This window comes from Neoarius graeffei, chromosome 3 (assembly GCF_027579695.1).
Source record: "Neoarius graeffei isolate fNeoGra1 chromosome 3, fNeoGra1.pri, whole genome shotgun sequence".
Taxonomy (NCBI): Eukaryota; Metazoa; Chordata; class Actinopteri; order Siluriformes; family Ariidae; genus Neoarius; species Neoarius graeffei.
Window position 1 is genome coordinate 70,473,327 of NC_083571.1, and position 19,051 is coordinate 70,492,377.

Sequence of the window (19,051 nt, forward strand, 5' to 3'; positions counted from 1 at the left end):
AAGCAGCCAGATGAATTCTGAGGTATTCAGAGACATACTGTGTGCTCAAATCCAGCCAAATGCAGCCAAACTGATTGGTCGGCGTTTCATAATACAATGGACAATGACCCAAAACATAAAGCCAAAGCAACCCAGGAGTTTATTAAAGCAAAGAAGTGGAATATTCTTGAATGGCCAAGTCAGTCACCTGATCTCAACCCAATTGAGCATGCATTTCACTTGTTAAAGACTAAACTTCAGACAGAAAGGCCCACAAACAAACAGCAACTGAAAACCGCTGCAGTAAAGGCCTGGCAGAGCATTAAAAAGGAGGAAACGCAGGGTCTGGTCATGTCCATGAGTTCAAGACTTCAGGCAGTCATTGCCAACAAAGGGTTTTCAACCAATTATTAGAAATGAACATTTTATTTACAATTATTTAATTTGTCCAATTACTTTTGAGCTCCTGTAATGAAGGGATTGTGTTTAAAAAAATGCTTTAGTTCCTCACATTTTTATGCAATCATTTTGTTCAACCCACTGAATTAAAGCTGAAAGTCTAAACTTCAACTGCATCTGAATTGTTTTGTTCAAAATTCATTGTGGTAATGTACAGAACCAAAATTAGAAAAATGTTGTCTCTGTCCAAATATTTATGGACCTAACTGTATGTGTGTCAGCGGAATAAAACAGTTTGGAACATTGTTATAGAAAAGCAACATCTGGATGCTAACAGTAATTTCCTGTCATGTTTTATTGTAATCCAACACTTGCTCATGGAGTAAAATAAAAAATGAGAAATATGAAAAATCACAAGCATTGTTTTTGATCATGTAGAAATAATTTGATTATTTATTATTATTGATCATCAAATTAATTAAATTCAAGAATTAATCAATTTACTATTCTCTTTTTAATTTCTGATCTAATTCTAATGATCAGTATCTGATTTCTATCATTCATCATGTGATCATCTTTTCCAACAGCTGCTCCAGGTCGAGCATGTCAACAACCGAGAGAAAGAAAAATAATTCACACATGAAATTCAATCAGTGTTTATTTTGAACAGAATGTGAGATAAAGATGTGCCTCTGGTGGATCAGTGCAGTGAAGTCAGGAGAATTTACTCAGCAGCATGATGCTCGGTTGTACCCGGACTCGAGGTGACCTGAAATCACAAATTAATCAGAAATTAAAAAAAAAAGTTCCCTAAATATGTTCATATTTTTAATTAGCGTTATCACTGCATCACCTGAGCGAATGAATTGTCTTGCGTTCTCCAGTGGAGAGCTCTCTGAGACACAATGCAACAATTTCAACATTTCATTTCATGACATTTAGCATTTATAATCCAAATCCCAAACAACTTTTTTTCTATTCAAACTAACAACTTTCAGATTATTTCATATTTAACACAAACTCATACAGATCGAAGAGAGAGTAATTAGATTCATATCAGCTGTTGGTTCTTAAGAGATGAGAAAATGACTCAGTTTATCAAGAGCCTGTGTAAAATAACATTAAACAAATATTAGAATAGGTTTATATCTTTCATATTTCTCATATATCTCATTGTGGGATTATTATACATTTTATTTCTTATAATGTTTGAAATACTGAGCTATTTTAAATTTGTAGTTTTTACATTAGCTGATAATCTGCTTTCGATTTATTTATTGAAGAAGAAAAGAAAATCTAGAAGTTAAATAAAGTACAATGATGCTACATTTCTTTGAATCTGTGGTTTCACTGATATTAAATACTGTATATATATTTATGATAAAAAATTTATTTATTTACCCACCCTGAATCGTGGCACTGCCCCAGCAAGCATGTCACCCTGGGGCTGCTGTACATTGACCCCCGGGTTCATTTGTCCCTAAAACATCAGAAAGAAAGCATCTACAGTACTGTGCAAAAGTCTTAGCACCCCCCCCTTTAAATCCAAAGTTTTAGGTTTCTATTTACTAATTTCTACATTATCAATTCAGTACAAAAACCTTTTAGAGTTCCAAACATTCATTTTCCAGCACAAAATTAAATGTTACAGAAAAAAGTTTGGGCAGCACGGTGGTGTAGTGGTTAGCACTGTTGCCTCACAGCAAGAAGGTCCGGGTTCGAGCCCCGTGGCCGGCGAGGGCCTTTCTGTGTGGAGTTTGCATGTTCTCCCCGTGTCCGTGTGGGTTTCCTCCGGGTGCTCCGGTTTCCCCCACAGTCCAAAGACATGCAGGTTAGGTTAACTGGTGACTCTAAATTGACCGTAGGTGTGAATGTGAGTGTGAATGGTTGTCTGTGTCTATGTGTCAGTCCTGTGATGACCTGGCGACTTGTCCAGGGTGTACCCCGCCTTTCGCCTGTAGTCAGCTGGGATAGGCTCCAGCTTGCCTGCGACCCTGTAGAAGGATAAAGCGGCTAGAGATAATGAGATGAGATAAAAAAGTTTGTATCTGAGCAGTATATTACATAAGAGAGCACTTTTCAGATTTAAAAAAAATCATAATGAAGGCTGTTGGGTTGTGCTGCAAAATTAAGAAGCAAGTGTGAGAGTCAGTGTCCAGAAAGAACTGTGGCTGGTTCTGCAAGATGCTCAGTAAAACCTACAGCTCATTTCCTTATAAAACTGCACTCATTCTACATGAGATGACTATTTTTTTAAAGCAAAGGGTTGTCTCACACCAAACATTGACTTTGTTTAATTTATTTTGGCTTACTGTTCACTCTTTATAGTTTTTGTTTAATGCTGAAACATTTCATTATTTTTAAGCCATTTTTGGTCGACAGCATTTCTTTACATGTGCCTAAGACTTTTGCACAGCATTGTATATCTTGTATATTTTTATAGCCAAAGGTTTATCGCTATGAAGTGGGTACACACACACACACACACACACACACACACACAGTTATAATGAGTAAATGAGTGTAAGCATACTGCTGCCTGCTGCTGAAGAGGCACAACCTGACAATTCACAGGAGACAGAAAGGGCAGCCCCTAATTTCCACCAGAGCAGAAAAAAAAGAAAGAAAAAAACCCATTAAATACAGGAGGTTTTAAACAGTAAATGGCTTTACTAACAATTTATTATTTATCTCATCTCATCTCATTATCTCTAGCTGCTTTATCCTGTTCTACAGGGTCGCAGGCAAGCTGGAGCCTATCCCAGCTGACTACGGGCGAAAGGCGGGGTACACCCTGGACAAGTCGCCAGGTCATCACAGGGCTGACACATAGACACAGACAACCATTCACATTCACACCCATGGTCAATTTAGAGTCACCAGTTAACCTAACCTGCATGCCTTTGGACTGTGGGGGAAACCGGAGCACCCAGAGGAAACCCACGCGGACACGGGGAGAACATGCAAACTCCGCACAGAAAGGCCCTCGCCGGCCACGGGGCTCGAACCCGGACCTTCTTGCTGTGAGGTGACAGCGCTAACCACTACACCACCTTGCCGCCCTTTATTATTTATATTTTATCAAATAACCTTTTTAACACTTTCAACCTGTTGGCACTTTTACATTCACAGTCCATTAGGATCATGAGGAATAAAAACTAGTGTTCAAAATAGAAAATAACGAAAAGGAAAGTATGATAATAATGATTTTGGGGAGAACTCCTGAAAGTTTCTTAACTTGCCAAAGTGGATTTTCATCCATTTAATTTATTTTTCTTTTTCTCTTTTAAAGAAAATTATTCTTTAGATTCTTCTGAAACATATTCAAGCCAAGTTGGAGTGTAAAACTCAACTCTGGTGACAATTCAGATTAAAAGATTTGAATATTTAACATGACGTATATGAATCCAGACTGGATGGAAAGAAGTTGGCTGAGTGTTTCCCAGTTGGATCATTTGTCTATTTTTAAAGCTGTCAATTCATAGAGAAAGAGTTCCTCAAGTAGAGGCGCAGCTTTAAGCTGGGAATGAAAGTCGAAACTGATCCAAATTTCATTAAAAATATTAAATGCCAACAAAAAGCTTCCTGTACAGACTGATCCGATTTCTCCTGCATTCACACCCACATCCTCAGGATAGCGCTGGATATTTAACGCTTCACTTCTTGCTACACGGAATATGGACGCCATTCTGACTCGAAACATAAAGCATGGTGATGAGTGTAAATGTAAGCTTCATAGAGGAAGTAAAATACCCCATTTGGCTGGAAGAGGACCTGCTGAGGGAGCTGAGCTGGAGCGTTGGGTATTCCAAACTGAGGCTGGAGCATGTACGGAGGGATCACAGGAAACATCTAAAGAAAAAAATATCCAGAACTCATTCTTGAGGTAAATCATATAAAGTACACTGTTAAATATCCAGACAGATCTCTTTATAAGAAACTAATTCAAATAAAATTTACATCTGCATCTTCAAATCAGGGCAGCACGGTGGTGTAGTGGTTAGCGCTGTCGCCTCACAGCAAGAAGGTCCGGGTTCGAGCCCCGTGGCCGGCGAGGGCCTTTCTGTGTGGAGTTTGCATGTTCTCCCCGTGTCCGCGTGGGTTTCCTCCGGGTGCTCCGGTTTCCCCCACAGTCCAAAGACATGCAGGTTAGGTTAACTGGTGACTCTAAATTGACCATAGGTGTGAATGGTTGTCTGTGTCTGTCAGCCCTGTGATGACCTGGCGACTTGTCCAGGGTGTACCCTGCCTTTCGCCCGTAGTCAGCTGGGATAGGCTCCAGCTTGCCTGCGACCCTGTAGAAGGATAAAGCAGCTAGAGATAATAAGATGAGATCTTCAAATCAATTACATTGCACATAATGGGTGGCACGGTGGTGTAAGTGGTTAGCACGGTCGCCTCACAGCAAGAAGGTTCAGGGTTCGAGCCCAGCGGCTGGCAGGGGCCTTTCTGTGGAGCTTGCATGTTCTCCCCATGTCTGTATGGGTTTCCTCCGGGTGCTTTGGTTTCCCCCACAGTCCAAAGACATGCAGTTAGGTTAATATGGGACAGCCTTGGGTTGAGGTGCCCTTGAGCGAGGTACCTAACTCCCAACTGCTCCCCAGGCGCTGTTAGCATGGCTGCCCACTGCTGTGGGTGTGTCTGTGAGCTCATTGCTCACATGTGTGTGTTCACTGCTTCAGACTGGTTAAATGCAGAGAGGAATTTCACAAGCGTGTGATGAATAAAGTTCTTCTTCTTAATTATATATATATATATATATATATATATATATATATATATATATATATAGAGAGAGAGAGAGAGAGAGAGAGAGAGAGAGAGAGTGGCAGAAGCTTGATGATGATTTGGATGGTATCCTGGAAGCCACAATGAAAGGAGGGGCAGACAGGAAACTCCAAACATTGGCCACCATGGTCATCAGCATCGCCACTGAAAGGTTTGGAACAGTTGAGAAGCGTGCTGCTGCAAACCCCTACTCCAAGAACCGCAGGGCAGAGAAGATCTCACAGCTGCGACAGGAACTCCGGGACCTGAAGAACCAGTTTAAGGGTGCAAGCGAGGACCTGAAGTCGGGGCTGGCAGAAATTCACTGTGTCCTGAGGAAAAAGTTGCTTACCCTCAGAAGAGCAGAGTGGCATAGGAGGCGGGCTAAGAAAAGAGCTAAAAGACGCGCTGCATTCCTAGCTAACCCCTTTGGGTTTACCAAACAGCTGCTAGGCCAGAAGCGCAGCGGCCATCTAACCTGCGCAAAAGAGGAGGTAGACTCGTACCTCCATGAAACATATAGTGATGCAGTGAGGGAGGAGGACCTAGGTGAATGCAGAGACCTGATCAAGCCACCTGAGCCAGCTTGTGAGTTCAACACCAAAGCTCCCACCTGGAAAGAAATTCAGACTGTGGTCAAGGCTGCAAGGAACAACTCAGCACCTGGACCCAATGGAGTACCCTACCTGGTGTACAAGAGGTGCCCCAAGCTCCTACACCGTCTGTGGAAAATCCTAAGGGTGATCTGGAGGAGGGGGAAGGTCGCCCATCAATGGAGATCCGCAGAAGGGGTGTGGGTTCCAAAGGAAGAGAAATCTACCACCATCGAGCAGTTTAGGACCATCTCGCTGCTCAATGTCGAGGGGAAGATATTTTTCAGTATTCTTTCCCACCAGCTGTCAGACTACCTTCTTCAGAACCAGTACATCGACCCCTCTGTGCAAAAGGGCGGGATCCCAGGGGTACCAGGGTGCCTGGAACACAGTGGTGTGGTGACACAACTGATAAGAGAGGCTCGAGAGGGGCAAGGGAACCTATCTGTGCTTTGGCTGGACCTAGCTAATGCATATGGCTCTATACCCCACAAGCTTGTGGAGGTGGCATTGGAGAGGCACCATGTCCTGTGTAACATCAAGGTCTTAATCATGGACTATTATAACAGCTTTTACCTGAGATTCTCCTCTGGCACAGTTACATCAGAGCGGCATCGGCTAGAGAAAGGGATCATCACTGGATGTACCATTTCAGTGATTCTCTTTGCCTTGGCCATGAACATGCTGGTCAAGTCTGCCGAGCCGGAGTGCAGAGGGCCCACAACCAAGTCCGGGATTCGTCAGCCCCCCATCAGAGCATTTATGGACGATTTGACAGTAACAACAACGTCAGTTCCAGGATGCAGATGGATCCTCCAGGGCTTGGAGAAGCTTACCACCTGGGCCCGCATGCACTTCAAGCCGGATAAATCCAGGTCTCTAGTCCTGAAGGGAGGGAAGGTGACCGACCGGTTCTGCTTCTTCCTAGGAGGCACCCAGATCCCATCAGTCACAGAGAAACCTGTGAAAAGCCTTGGGAAGATCTTTGACTGCTCCCTGAAGGATACAGCCTCCATCAGGGCTACCAACGAACAGCTGGAGGGCTGGCTAATTACAGTGGACAAGTCAGGTCTCCTGGGGAAGTTCAAGGCATGGGTGTACCAACATGGCATCCTGCCCAGGATACTGTGGCCATTGCTGGTCTATGAATTTCCCATATCCACCGTAGAAGGGTTTGAGCGGAGGGTCAGCAGCCACCTCCGATGCTGGTTGGGGCTTCCTCGGAGTCTCAGCAGTATTGCCCTCTACAGCAACAACAACAAGCTGACCCTACCAATCAGCAGCCTTACTGAGGAGTTTATGGTTGCCAGAGCAAGGGAGGTTCTCCAGTACAGGGAATCTAAGGATCCAAAGGTTGCTCAAGCTGGCATCGAGGTGAGGACAGGCAGAAGGTGGAAGGCGCAAGAGGTGGTGGACCAGGCAGAAGCTCGGCTGTTCCACAAAGAGCTTGTGGGATCTGTGGCGATCGGTCGGGCAGGACTGGGAACCATACCAACAACTCACCTCAGCAGGCTTAAGGGTAAGGAAAGGCGGGACCAGGTCCTACTTGAGGTGCGGGCTGGAGTCGAAGAGCAGCGTGCAAGCCAGTGGGTGGGGCTAAGGCAGCAAGGCGCATGGACTAGATGGGAGGAAGCCATGGACAGGAAGATCTCGTGGCCGGAGTTGTGGAGGGCTGAACCGCTCCACATAAAATTCCTCATCCAGTCTGTCTACGATGTCCTGCCCAGCCCGTCAAACCTCTTCCTTTGGGGCAAGGGTGAAACTCCATCATGTACCTTGTGCCAGGGAAGGGGAACTCTGGAGCACATCCTCAGCAGCTGTCCTAAAGCACTTGGAGATGGTTGCTATCGTTGGCGCCATGACCAGGTGCTGAAGGCAGTTGCTGAGTCCATCCACTCTGCCATTGACCACAGCAAGCACTTGCAACCACTGAGGCATGGAATAACATTCGTAAGAGCCGGGGAACAACCTCCTCCCCAACCAAAGGCCCAAACAGGACTTCTGGGAACAGCGAAGGACTGGCAGCTAAGGGTGGACCTAGGAAAACAGCTAAAGTTCCCTGAAAACATCATGGAAACCAGCCTGAGACCAGATATCGTCCTACACTCAGAGTCTTCCAAGCAGGTCATCATGTTGGAGCTGACGGTGCCCTGGGAGGAGAGAATGGAGGAAGCCAGTGGGAGAAAGGGGGAGAAGTATGTCGAGCTGGTGGAGGACTGCCGCAATAGGGGGTGGCGTGCAAGATGCTTGCCCATTGAGGTTGGGGGAAGGGGCTTTGCAGGGAAGTCACTCTGCAGGGCCTACAGTCTCCTAGGCATCACAGGGGCACGCAAGAGGAGAGCCATCTGCTCAGCTTCAGAGGCCGCTGAGAAAGCATCGCGATGGCTGTGGATACAAGGCATGGATGAGTGCTTCTTGGACACAGGCCAGGAACTGATTACTCCCGGTCGGGTCGCTTGGGTGAGGGGGTCTGAAGTTGAAAGACCCGAAACTCCCCGTGACCCCAGGTACTATCACTGATGATGTGTCCAAGATTCTGCATCACAAGATGTATCTAACAACTGTATATATATAGTGTGTGATATATACTGTATTTTCCGGACTATACGTCGCTCCGGAGTTTAAGTCGCATCAGCCAAAAAATGCATTATGAAGACGAAAAAAACATATATACGTCGCACCGGACTATAAGTCGCACTTTTTTGAAGGGTTATTCTATCCATAGAATCTGTGATTCTATCTGATAAGCGGCGCGTGGTTACTGCGCGACTGCATTGTTTATTTAATAAACGAACAGCTGAGCAGTGATAACGTGCCCTTTGCCCTGTAAGTAGCCTAGTCTGATTATTTTAAATATCTACTACTATCTTTAATACTATCACTATCGTTATTACTAATAGCCTATATTATTATTATTATAACTAATATTAGTAGCCTATTACTGATGCATTAATCAGTTTGCTTTTAGAATATTTTTACCAGTAGGGCTTATTATCGCCCCATGGCTCTTTCATCTGTGTTATTAAAGCTGTAGTCATCATCGAGGAGTGTCATTCTTCATTTTTGTCGAATTTTATTTCATCAAATCAGAGGTCAAGTAGGCTATAGGTATATCATCTCCAAAGACAGGTACGGTAGTAAAAACAACCGTCTAGTGAAAAAAAAAACAACAACCGCTTTTAAATCCCCTACTTAAATCCTTAAAATGAGTCATTTAACTCATGTCTTGTGTGATCTGATCTCCAATGGTGAAATAAACCAGTTGTGATGAGTACAGTCTGTTATTTTAGAAGATAAATGTAATATATAATTTAATATATAGACTAATAAAAATTAATATTTTATAATATAATATCACGGCATATTACTGTCTGTAACTGTCACTAAAGCGTTTTCTAAGATCATAATGTCTGATATTATTATTATTATTATTATTATTATTTTACACACACAATAAGCGCATGTGCGTAAAGTTAGTAAACCATCCCCCGCCTTTTTTTTTTTTTTTTTTGAGTCGCCGGACCCACCCACCTCCTGCGTTCTGGGACCTCCCACTTCACAAATTAAGCACTGCCTAAAATCACTACATAACTTATTTAAATAACTATAGGCCTATCATTAATAATAAAACACAGGTCAATCAAGTTTATCAAGCTGATGATTTCACTCCAAATCAGCAAATCCATTGAATTCCTCATCCTCGGTGTCGCTTCTGAACAACTCTGCCTCCAGCGGCAGATGAAGCGCCGTTTCCTCTTCTTCTGCGTGGCTGTCGTCAGACTCAGCATCAGCTCCAGTTATTCCGCGGTGAAAAAAACATATATACATCGCACCGGAGTATAAGTCGCATGGCCAGCCGAACCATGAAAAAAAGTGCGACTTATAGTCCGAAAAATACGGTATATATAAAATGTGTGCATGTGATGTCTAAATAAAATTATGACTATTTTACATTCTTCTTCTTATTAATATTATTATTAATGGACTTACTCATATGTATTTTAGAAACTATTATAAAACAAAACCAGGCACATTATTTCAACATGTCTGATAATATTTTGTCTCTTAATTGTTGACCCTTTCTTAACTTCTAAACATTCTGAATCCATGTTTATTAAATCTGTCATTCGATTTCAATCAATAAAACTTGATTAATGTTGCATTGTGTCTTTCAGCCTGGTAATAAAATTAGGAAATTATGGTTCCTTTGTTTGTTCTTCACTTTGAGAACTGAGACAGTAGAGAACCCAAGCTTTTTATGATGAAAAACCCTGAAAATTGGTGTTGTTTTAGCATTTGGTGTAAAATGTATAAAGAATGAAGATGTTCTTACTGGACCAATGGGCGGCTGACCGATGAAAGCGCCACCTCCTCCGATCAACGCTGGATTCATGCCTCCAACCACCAGCCTGGGACTCAGTAGTCCTCCATTCAGACCAACCACGCCGGGGTTCAGACCTCCAACCACCCGAAGTTTCTATACAGTGTGTGAATGTAAGACGAGATATAGGTGGTTTTCAATATTCACTACAATATTCAATGTTTCCAGCATCTCGGCATCTAAACACTAATGGACCTCTTTTTTTACATTTTTTTCAATGTGTTCATCCATTTCTGCTAATGTAAATGGTTCTCAAACAAATAATAAGCTTCTCGAGAAAGATTCAACAACAACAAAATGCAAAAATCCACAAAAATCTCCATCCACTTTTCATTAACAGTTCAGTTCACTTACCTTCGCTGAAATCACCTGCAAGGATAAAAAAGCAATGTGAAAAAAAATATTGATATAAACAAATCCAAAGAAAAATTTTCCCCAGAAAGAACAGAAGAGATGATGTGAAGTTGAACCCTTACACAGGCAGCTGAGGCCATGAAGGTGACAAAAAGAGTGAACTTCATGATCGCAGGCTTGGAAAATAAGACCTTTGAAAAAGAAAAAAAAGGTATATTTTTAAAGCTGTGATTTAATATGGATTTAGAATAAATCATCTGGGATTCAGAAAGTTCTCCCTCAAAATAAACAGTGATGTTCATGGTTGCTGCTTATTGAAGGTGTTCCTCAAGGTTCAGTTCTAGGTCCAATTTTGTTAATGGATTTTTTTTTTTCTGTGAAACGTTCAACTCTTCCAGCTTGAATTTACAAATGAACACTTTTATTTAAAAAAAATCAATATAAGAACATGCACTAATTTAAAAATACAAGGCTTAAAAGAGCAGGATAGAACTCATTAACCCTGATAGAGTGTATTCAACCCATACTCACCTCACTGAGAACCAGTGTTTAGAAGCTGGGAGTGCATCTGCTCTCTTCCCAGCTCAGATGCTGGCTTTATAATGGTCCTGAGAAATTCCATTCTAATGACTTCCTGCACAAATCCAGGTGTTTGACCACTGCTTGTTTGCTCAGATTACTCTTGTGGTAAACATGCGCTGATCTTTTGTTCACGTTGTCTCAAAATCTAAATGATTTAATCCGATGCACAGAAATAGATAATGAGCAAAAACACTGTAATTGAATTTTGTGTGACAGGATTTAAAAGCCACACAACTCCATGACATCATCATGAACACCTGAAACCTGAAACTTGAAATCTGCTTCTTCACAAACACACCAGCCTTAAATCTAATCTTTAGAAAGAGAGTGTGAGTATGAGATATTATATCATGCAACAAATATCATCATGCCGAAACCCCAAGAATCCAGAGAAATCTTTTTATATTTTTGCAAGAATCTGAAGGGTTTTTTTCTTTTCTGTGATCAGAGAGAACCCAATGTGGATTTCATCATATGGGTCATAGTTTGAAATATCTGAGCAAAACCATCTCTGGATTCTGGGGTATTTTGTGCAAGCAATTGTTTGAAAATGTGCTTGTGCTTTATTTCATTAGTAGAAGAAATGGAGACATAATTCTTCCAAGTCCAGAAACAAACTATACTTCTGATACAGAGGAGCAATAGCATGGAACAGTCAATCTAGCAAGGAATCAACGGCCAATTACTTAAACAAATTCATGTGTTAACTAGCTAAATTTGACATTAGCAGAATAAATTTTGATCCTATTGTAGCCGTAATTAAACACAAATGCAATAGTTATGCATTCTATTAGTTAACTTAATGTGAAGATAATGAACAGATAATCAACAGATTTTTTTAAGATTTTTTTTTGTATTTGTAATTATTTGTATCTGTACATGCATGACCCCACGAGCTCTGCTGGTCAACTTATCGTGTTTAAATAAAGTCATTCATTCATTCATTCATTCATTATTTGCCCATCATGCTGTTGAAATCTGGACTCTGATTGGTCAGAAGGTGTTGATTAATTTTCTATAACAGCAGCTCTGAGAGTAGTGCAGGTTCAGACTAAAGTAAGGAGAAATGTGTTGATGTGACATTGATGTAAGGAGTCTCCAGTGTCAGTGTTTGTAACAGTCAGAGGGAACAGTAACAGTTCTTTGTGGTTTCTATGGTAACATGATAAGCTGTGTTTTGTTTTGTTAAGAAGAATCTGGTGAGGGAATGATTGTTTATTACTGCTATAATGTAAATGACAACAGGAATAAACTTGTTAATTTGTTTTATTCTTTGAGAAATAATTGTAATTGTTGGCAAATTGTTGTGGTGTAAAAGGAATAAAGCACTTGAGGATGTGTTGTTTTAGGAAAAGATCACGGTCTGAGTGAGAACAATAACTGCATCATCACTGATTTGAAAATGTGATTCTGATTTGACTGAAATTGCAACAAATTTATAATAAAAGCTGTTTTCTCACTGGCACGATAAGCATTCAAGTGAAATTAATTGTGTACTAATTAATTATTAATTAGCTAAATATTTACTGACTAATTAATATCTTCAGAGTGATTTAGTTGACTCATATGACATAATTCTTTCAAAATAATATTAATGAGATGATGTTCAGGTCATTTTTGTCCTGAGAGTAATAACATACAAATAGATATACCCCAAGCCACTTTATTAGGAACACCCATCCACCTGCTGTTTTCTGCAGTTCTCTCATCAGCCAATCCATTGACAGCAGCACAATGCATCAAATCATGCAGATACAAATCAAGAGCTTCAGTTAATGTTCACTTCAAACATCAGAATGGGAAAAATTGTGATCTCAAAGTGTGACTTTCTTTCACTTCACTGTGGCATGGGTGTTGGTTTGGGTCAGATGGACTGGTTTGAGTATTTCAGAAACTGCTGATCTCCTGGGGTTTTCACACACAAGAGTGTCAAGAGTTTACACAGAATGGTGTGAAAAACAAAAAACATTGAGTGAACGACAGTTCTGTAGGTGGAAACAAATGCCTTGTTGATAAGAGAGGTCAGAGGAAAATGGCCAGATTGGTTTGAGCTTTTTTTTTTTTGCCAGGAAGGATATAGTAACTCATATAAAAACTCTTTACAACTGTGGTGAGCAGAAAAGCATCTCAGCATGCAACAGCAGAAGAACACATTGGGTTCCACTCCTGCAGCCAAGAACAGGAATCTTAGAATCAACAGCAAGTTCTTATTAAAGTGGCCGGTGAGTGTGCATATATAAAGTATTATAAACATGAAACGTCACATTTTGTTTTTGGACATTTGCTAAATAGTGAACTTTACAGGAGTTTACTCCTGTTTCCGCCCATGTTCTAATCCCACACATGCAATTGACTTCATAATTATTGGCACACTTCTAGAGAATGGTCAAAACACACGGTGTAAAATAATCAGCGTCCTGCAGGAAAACAATGACATGGTTGAGAAAGCAGTTTTAAAAACTGAGAAATTTGAAATCTCTCTCATTGTGTTATTCTTTTTTTAATGAAGAGTGCCAATAATTCATCATATAGTACTGTATATCTTATTTAAATATGAAAAACAGATCCATTTCTTTCTCTTTTTTTACATTTATTAAAATGATCATTTCTAGAAGCACATCTACTACTACACAATAAAATCATAATACTGGCAGTAAAATAATATAAATGTCAAAAGAAATGAAAGTGAAGAAGATATACAAAGTCATATGTGAAAAATTACAATAGTCAGCAAAAGGCAAGAAATAATGATTGAGGTGGGATAAAATTGACAAAATCTAATTTACTAATACATTTTTGTCCAAATCATCACCATAATTTCACCATAACAAAATACAAGGAATGTAGACAAAATAGACAATGGAAATGTTATACTTTTTCATTTTTAAGAACAGTCTAATGAGGTATATTTTTTTGCTTTGTGCATAGACTGTATATTAAAGTACTGGGATTCAAAATGTTTAAAAAAAATAGGGGGGACATTTAGATAAAATTACAGTATTTTACATTCATGACCTGCTGGATTAAGTTGGTAGTTTCAGCTGCCACATGATGTGACTGTTGCACAAGCACCAAAATATGATCCAGGACATCTACAATAATCTCAGATTTCCTTTTTAATATGTCGATAAAATGAATTTCAAGTAAAACACTTCAAGTACTGTCAATATGATACATATACTGAGGTAAACATCTTTAGCAGCTCGGTCAACAGAGTTGAGTCCAATAAATCACAGGCTTGAAATTCTGTTTTATATTATATTATATTATATTATATTATATTATATTATATTATATTATATTATATTATATTATATTATATTATATTATATTATATTATATTATATGGACACAAGTATTTTACTGGGAAATACACCACTAATATTTTTCCTACAAGCTCCATCAGGGACATGGAGAACCAAAACCGTGACATAAATCTCTATATGTCACTCGTGAGGAAATTGATGAATTGTTTTGATAAATTTTGGGACTTTTTGTTTGTGAATGTGTCTATATAATAAAAAGAAAACCACACATTGGCTTGAAGATATGACGTTTATCTTCTCATGTTGAAAAACTCGCATTTTTCATATGAAATATATCACAAATCTGAGTGACATATTTAAATAATATTGGCTGGCCCTTTTTTTGGTGATATATTAGATATATTCCATTTCAGCTAGCATGATACTGAATGAGTCAAAGGTGAGTGGAGTATATCTGATATACCACAAAAAAAGCCAGCCAATATTGTTATTTATTATTATTGTACATATACATTCCTTTCAGGTGTTCAACATGTCTTTCCCTTTCAAAATTCTCTTAAAATCTTCCGTATTTAACAAAGCAAACCTGGCAGCCATGTTTGTTTACAAATTGTCACAGTCACTCACTAGTGCGGAAGTTTTACGTGTTCAACGTGTGACATCATGTTGTCTTGACAACCATGCGATATTGTAAACCATATTCAATGCTCATTCTCCATTGGGTAGAGTCGTGTAATATACGTAGGATAAGCACAATATTGCATGCTATCAAACCAAATGAATGAAACCTGCTAGAAGGGAATAGAATACATGTTTTTATTCCATCGAAAAAGTGTCCTGTATGTATCATATTTCCCGATATTTCACTCCGATGACGTCACTCCCAGTGTTTTCCTGCTGACTAGACATGCATTGTCAAAATGGTGAACCGGTTCAAAATTAAAATTCTTTTGATTAACATGCATTTTTTTGTGTGTGGATGTGTCCATATAATATAAAGAACATTACATGGTGGCGTGAAGATATGAAGTTTATTTTCTGGTGCTAAAAAATATTTCACTAATTCACTTCGCTCACTCATGATATATACATTCACCACTTGAAGATAAACATCATATCTTCACACCACCATGTAATATCCCCTCTGTATATATATATATATATATATATATATATATATATATATATATATATATATATATATATATATATATCAAATAAACAGAACATATTTATTATTTCTAATCAGTCCACAGCACTCAGAAGGTGATTGATATTCTATAACAGCAGCTTTGACAGGTTTATGTTAATGCCCTTAATCTAATATGCTATTATTACTGTAGTAGCAGCAAGTTAAAGGAAAAATATAATAATAATAATAATAATAATAATAATAATAATAATAATAGCAGCAGCTTAGGAAACGTTTCCAGTGTCAGTTTTTTGTTACAGTCAGAGGTAAAGCTTTAAACATTTACTTTGTAGTTTCTCAGTAACATGGTAAAGTGCAGGGTTGTTGGTTTTTTTTTCTGTTTTATTAGCTCACTGGTTACGCTGATTTTCCATAACATAATGTAACTATAAAGATATAAAATATTCAATATTCATTGCATTAATTCGTGTTAATTCATTGAATACAGTGGTGCTTGAAAGTTTGTGAAGCCTTTAGAATTTTCTATATTTCTGCATAAATAGGACCTAAAACATCATCAGATTGTCACACAAGTCCTAAAAGTAGATAAAGAGAACCCAGTTAAACAAATGAGACAAAAATATTATACTTGGTCATTTATTTATTGAGGAAAATGATCCAATATTGCATATCTGTGAGTGGCAAAAGTATGTGAACCTCTAGGATTAGCAGTTAATTTGAAGGTGAAATTAGAGTCAGGTGTTTTCAATCAATGGGATGACAATCAGGTGTGAGTGGGCACCCTGTTTTATTTCAAGAACAGGGATCTATCAAAGTCTGATCTTCACAACACGTTTGTGGAAGTGTATCATGGTACAAACAAAGGAGATTTCTGAGGGTCTCAGAAAAAGTGTTGTTGATGCTCATCAGGCTGGAAAAGGTTACAAAACCATCTCTAAAGAGTTTGGACTCCACTAATCCACAGTCAGACAGATTGTGTACAAATGGAGGAAATTCAAGACCATTGTTACCCTCCCCAGGAGTGGTCGACCAACAAAGATCACTCCAACAGCAAGGCGTGGAATAGTCAGTGAGGTCACAAAGGACCCCAGGGTAACTTCTAAGCAACTGAAGGCCTCTCTCACATTAGCTAATGTTAATGTTCATGAGTCCACCATCAGGAGAACACTGAACAACAATGGTGTGCATGGCAGGGTTGCAAGGAGAGAGCCACTGCTCTCCAAAAAGAACATTGCTGCTCGTCTGCAGTTTGCTAAAGATCACGTGGACAAGCCAGAAGGCTATTGGAAAAATGTTTTGTGGATGGATGAGACCAAAATAGAACATTTTGGTTTAAATGAGAAGTGTTATGTTTGGAGAAAGGAAAACACTGCATTCCAGCATAAGAACCTTATCCCATCTGTGAAACATGGTGGTGGTAGTATCATGGTTTGGGCCTGTTTTGCTGCATCTGGGCCAGGACAGCTTGCCATCATTGATGGAACAACGAATTCTGAATTATACCAGCGAATTCTAAAGGAAAATATCAGGACATCTGTCCATGAACTGAATCTCAAGAGAAGGTGGGTCATGCAGCAAGACAACGACCCTAAGCACACAAGTCGTTCTACCAAAGAATGGTTAAAGAAGAATAAAATTAATGTTTTGGAATGGTCAAGCCAAAGTCCTGACCTTAACCCTTTGATGCAAAACATGGGTCAAAAGTGACCCGGCTGAGTTTTTATCTTCTATATCTTTGCAATAAATTAATTTCATCATTCAATATTCAAGGTATTCCTCAATTAACTTGTTTTTGATCATCATACATCATTATTTTATTTTTTCCTTTCTTACTTTTTGAATAAAAACCCTTTTTGTATCACTATCCTTCTAATGCACAACATGGGTCAGAAACGACCTGCATTCATTTTCCAGGTTATTTCATGTATGGCTGAGTGTTTCTATGATATACTTTTGAAATAAATTCATTTTGTCATTTACTTTTCCAAATATGCAGTAAATATCTTGTTTTTGTTTAGCACAAATCATCATTTTTATTTTTCCTTTCTTAAGTTATGAACAAGCACAGCTTTTGTAATTCTACATCAAGTTTACACACATGGGTCAGAAATGACCCGCATGCATTTACTACAGCGTTTGGTGGGAACTGTGAACTGTGCTTGTGTCAGACATTTCACAGCTCAGCACAGCGCCCTTTGCCCATCTAATACATGGAAGTAATGTTTTTCAATTGTACTAACATTACCTTAGAAAAAAATTGATTATGTTTAGGTTACCTTGAGAGTGAGTAGTTTACTTGTCAGAAAGTTACAAGTAATTACTATTAGCTACCTAGCTGTTGACATATTCTACTTTAGTTAGCTAATTTTATTGTAGCTGGCTTAGCTAACTACATAGTTAATAAATAAATAACTGGCCCCATTCACTGCTAAAGTAATTACTTGAAACAAATTATTATTATAGTATTAAGACATTTAATTTTAAATCACACTTGGATGACCCATGTGTAGTAATATAAAAAGTATTTTTGTTCATAAAGTAGGAAAGAAAAAAATAAATTAATGATTTGTGGTAATTAAAAACAAGATATTTAAAGAATACTTGGAATATTCAATCATAAAATAAATTGATTTCAAAAGATAGAGCAAAGAAAAACTCAGTCAGCATGAAATAACCTGGAAAATGAATGTGGGTCATTTTTGACCCAGGTTGTGCATTAGAAGGGGTGTGCATATGTTTTGCATCAAAGGGTTAATCCAATGCAAATGTTGTGGAAGGACCTGAAGCGAGCAGTTCATGTGAGGAAACCCACCAACATCCCAGAGTTGAAGCTGTTCTGTACGGAGGAATGGGCTAAAATTCCTCCAAGCCGGTGTGCAGGACTGATCAACAGTTACCGGAAACGTTTAGTTGCAGTTATTGCTGCACAAGGGGGTCACACCAGATACTGAAAGCAAAGGTTCACATACTTTTGCCACTCACAGATATGTAATATTGGATCATTTTCCTCAATAAATAAATGACCAAGTACAATATTTTTGTCTCATTTGTTTAACTGGGTTCTCTTTATCTACTTTTAGGACTTGTGTGAAAATCTGATGATGTTTTAGGTCATATTTATGCAGAAATATAAAAATTCTAAAGGGTTCACAAACTTTCAAGCACCACTGCAAATGATAAATTGTAATTACAGTGGGGCAAAAAAGTATTTAGTCAGCCACCAATTGTGCAAGTTCTCCCACTTAAAAAGATGAGAGAGGCCTGTAATTTTCATCATAGGTACACTTCAACTATGAGAGACAGAATGGGGGGAAAGAATCCAGGAAATCACATTGTAGGATTTTTAATGAATTAATTGGTAAATTCTTCGAAAAAATAAGTATTTGGTCACCTACAAACAAGCAAGATTTCTGGCTCTCACAGACCTGTAACTTCTTCTTTAAGAGGCTCCTCTGTCCTCCACTCGTTACCTGTATTAATGGCACCTGTTTGAACTCGTTATCAGTATAAAAGACACCTGTCCACAACCTTAAACAGTCACACTCCAAACTCCACTATGGCCAAGACCAAAGAGCTG

The 19,051-nt window shown here is 39.0% G+C and overlaps 1 protein-coding gene across 1 annotated transcript; it reads right to left on the reverse strand.

Annotated features, from left to right (window-relative positions):
* Nucleotides 1-1,049: 1,049 nt before the first annotated feature.
* scpp9 (secretory calcium-binding phosphoprotein 9) lies at nucleotides 1,050-10,208 on the reverse strand. Its single transcript, XM_060915983.1, has 5 exons — nucleotides 10,072-10,208; nucleotides 4,132-4,230; nucleotides 1,784-1,858; nucleotides 1,232-1,273; nucleotides 1,050-1,147 (listed from the first exon to the last, which is right to left on the reverse strand). Exons 1-5 carry the CDS (start codon nucleotides 10,129-10,131, stop codon nucleotides 1,103-1,105), a joined length of 321 nt encoding a protein of 106 aa, XP_060771966.1. The 5' UTR covers nucleotides 10,132-10,208; the 3' UTR covers nucleotides 1,050-1,102.
* Between the last annotated feature and the right edge of the window lie 8,843 nt (nucleotides 10,209-19,051).